The sequence below is a fragment of the Salvelinus sp. IW2-2015 genome, linkage group LG22, assembly GCF_002910315.2.
Source record: "Salvelinus sp. IW2-2015 linkage group LG22, ASM291031v2, whole genome shotgun sequence".
Classification (NCBI taxonomy): domain Eukaryota; kingdom Metazoa; phylum Chordata; class Actinopteri; order Salmoniformes; family Salmonidae; genus Salvelinus; species Salvelinus sp. IW2-2015.
In genome coordinates, this window is record NC_036862.1 from 20,907,890 (window position 1) to 20,910,632 (window position 2,743).

General features: G+C 45.3%; 1 protein-coding gene across 1 annotated transcript in view; it reads right to left on the reverse strand.

Moving 5' to 3' along the window:
* Positions 1–6: 6 nt before the first annotated feature.
* The window catches only part of LOC111949506 (BCAS3 microtubule associated cell migration factor-like), a 220,612-nt gene continuing 217,875 nt past the window's right edge, over positions 7–2,743 (reverse strand). Inside the window, 1 exon segment of the mRNA XM_070433866.1 lies at positions 7–315. Within this exon segment, the coding sequence (XP_070289967.1) occupies positions 305–315 (11 nt within the window). The 3' untranslated portion in view covers positions 7–304.

Genomic DNA, 2,743 nt, shown 5'->3' on the forward strand with positions numbered 1-2,743 from the left:
CAGACAGACAGACAGACAGACAGACAGACAGACAGACAGACAGACAGACAGACAGACAGACAGACAGACAGACAGACAGACAGACGTCCTCTGTACTCTATGGAACCACCCAGCGCTGGCCCGTGGTCCTCTCCTCCATCTCTCCTCTCGCCTTTCCTCTTCACTCTCTCACAGTGATGGCAAATCAATAAAGGAAGTGGAGGGAGGAGATGGTGGAATGGACATGCATGCTTTAGAATATAAAAGGAGAGCAAAATAAATCGAAATGACAAATAAATATAAATACGGGCAGAGCAGGCCTCCTTTAGGATATACCTGCAGAAAACAAAACACACACAAAAAAAACAGTTGTGTTTTAAATTTCTTCTCCTTTGTTTGTTTTTTTAAGCAGCATGCAAATCCATTCCATCATTTTACTGAGCTATTGTTTTGGCAGGGGGTGGTGCCATACTGAGTGACGGGCATATGCAGCCTATCAGAAGCCTAGTAGATAGAGTCTGGACACGCCTCTTTAGTGTATCCAAGGCCGGGCACACCTTTTACTGTTTCCAAGCCAAGTAAAAAAGAAAAGTGATTTCTTTCAGTTCTTCTAAATTACCCATTAGGCTGGCGATGGTGCCTTCTGAATAAGAGCGGCAAGGCACCGAGGAGACAGGACAGCAACCTGTACCAGCTCAGCTCCAGCTCAGAACCAGGAATAATAGAAACTGTACCATAGACTCAAACTACACACACAAAGGACGCACAAATACACAGTTTTAGGACGCACAAATACACAGGCTCTGACTGGCATCAGGGTAACTGTTGTATTTAAGCAATAACACCCGAGGGGGTGTGGTATATGGCCGATATACCACGGCTAAAGGCTGTTCTTATGCACAAACCAACTTGGTTAGAGCCCTGAATGCTGATTGGTTGACAGCCGTGGTAGGCCACGGGTATGACAAAACATTTATTTGTACTGCTCTAATTACATTAGTAACCAGTTTATAATAGCAATAAGGCACCTTGGGGATTTGTGGTATATGGCCAATATACCACGGCTAAGGGCTGAATCCAGGTACTCTGCTTTGCATCGTGCTTAAGAAAAGCCCTTAGTCGTGGTATATTGGCCATATACTACACCCCCTCTGGCCTTATTGCTTAATTATATAATGTCATAGCAGTGACGACTCGAAACTCAAATGCGAATTGGGAAAACCTTTAGTACAGTATTCATGTGTTTAAGTTTGTGTGTTGGACTGGATAAACGCTCATGTATGACTGGTTGTGTCGCTGAGTAATGCAAAATTGTTAGTGTGTGTGTGTGTTGCAAGTAGTGGTCTGTGCTGCCTGTCTGTTAGTGGTCTAATTGTGGAAGGTCTGTGTGTGTGTGGTGTGTGTGTGTGTGTGTGGTGTGTGGTTGTGTGTGTGTGTGGTGTTGTTGTGTGTTTGTGTGGTGTGTGTGGTGTTGTGTGTGAGTGTGGTGTGGTGTGTGTGTGTGTGGTGGTGTGTGTGTGTGTGTGTGTGTGTGTTGCGCGCGTCGCGCGTACAGGCCTTGTATGGATAATGAGTGCAGTGTGCAGCAGAGCTCAGATTTGCCCATCTTAACTCAATTAAAATGAAATGAGGGAGCAGCAGCTCTGACCCCCACGTGAACTACTGCTCTGCTCCCATCTCTCCCCTCCTCAGATGAGTCTGTCTGCTCACTAATCACGCTCCCAAACTAGCAACCCAACCCACATGCACCGCCTGAGTGTGAGAAAGAGATGTGGTGGGTATGGCATGTCTGGCTGATCTTTAAACACACACATGAATGGTCATACACACACACACATCAACACTGAGTCAGGGTTGGGATCAGTTCCATTTCAATCCCAGTCAATTCAGGACGTACATTGAAATTCCAATTCTCTTCAATTTTTTTCAATTATGAATATTTGAAATGTGGAATTAGAAATGGAATTTGGTTAACTTTCTGAATTGACTGGAATTGAAATGGAATTGATCACAATCTTGCTAAGTCTCACGCACATCATCAGCTACACAAAGAGCAGTGCTTCGCTTTTGTTAGCTTAAAGTTCAACGTCTGTCTCCCTCCCTCCCTCCCTCCCTCCCAGCTGACAGTCACACAGCAGTCCAGTGTGTGTGTGCCTGGGGTGAGCGCCATTACGATGCCACTGAGGAAGAGAGGAAGAAAGGGGGATACACAGGAAGAGGGTCAGCAGCAATGTGCATTGACAATTAAGAGAGGAAGAGGACGTGTGTGAGAGAAAGCCCAGATTATAAATAACCCGTGTTTAACATGCACCGGCATGTCACAGGAAAAGGGAGAGTTGAGCTTGGGTAACCGCAGGAAACTAAATTAAAAGTGTGTGTGTGTGCACGTGTTAGTTATGTGTGGGGCCCAGTCCTGTAGCGATACTAAGCACATTTTTGGCCCCAAAGACATTGGACTAGGCTAGGAGAAATGCCTCAAATCAGTATGAAAGTGATGGAGAATTGTAGAAGCACAACAAAGTATACTAAGTATAGTATAATATGTGGCTTCCATAGAGACTGCAGCGTTTCTACTGACATGAAGACCAGACACCTGGTCAGTCTGCTCCGTTCTACAAAGACAAACAGAGAGAGAAACCAGGCAGCTTTACTTCAACAAAACAACCACAACCAATCCCTTGACCAGGACCATCACACCACTTGTGTTTAAGGAGTTGACAAACAGCATCACCCACCACCCACCCACCCCACAATAAAAATGCAA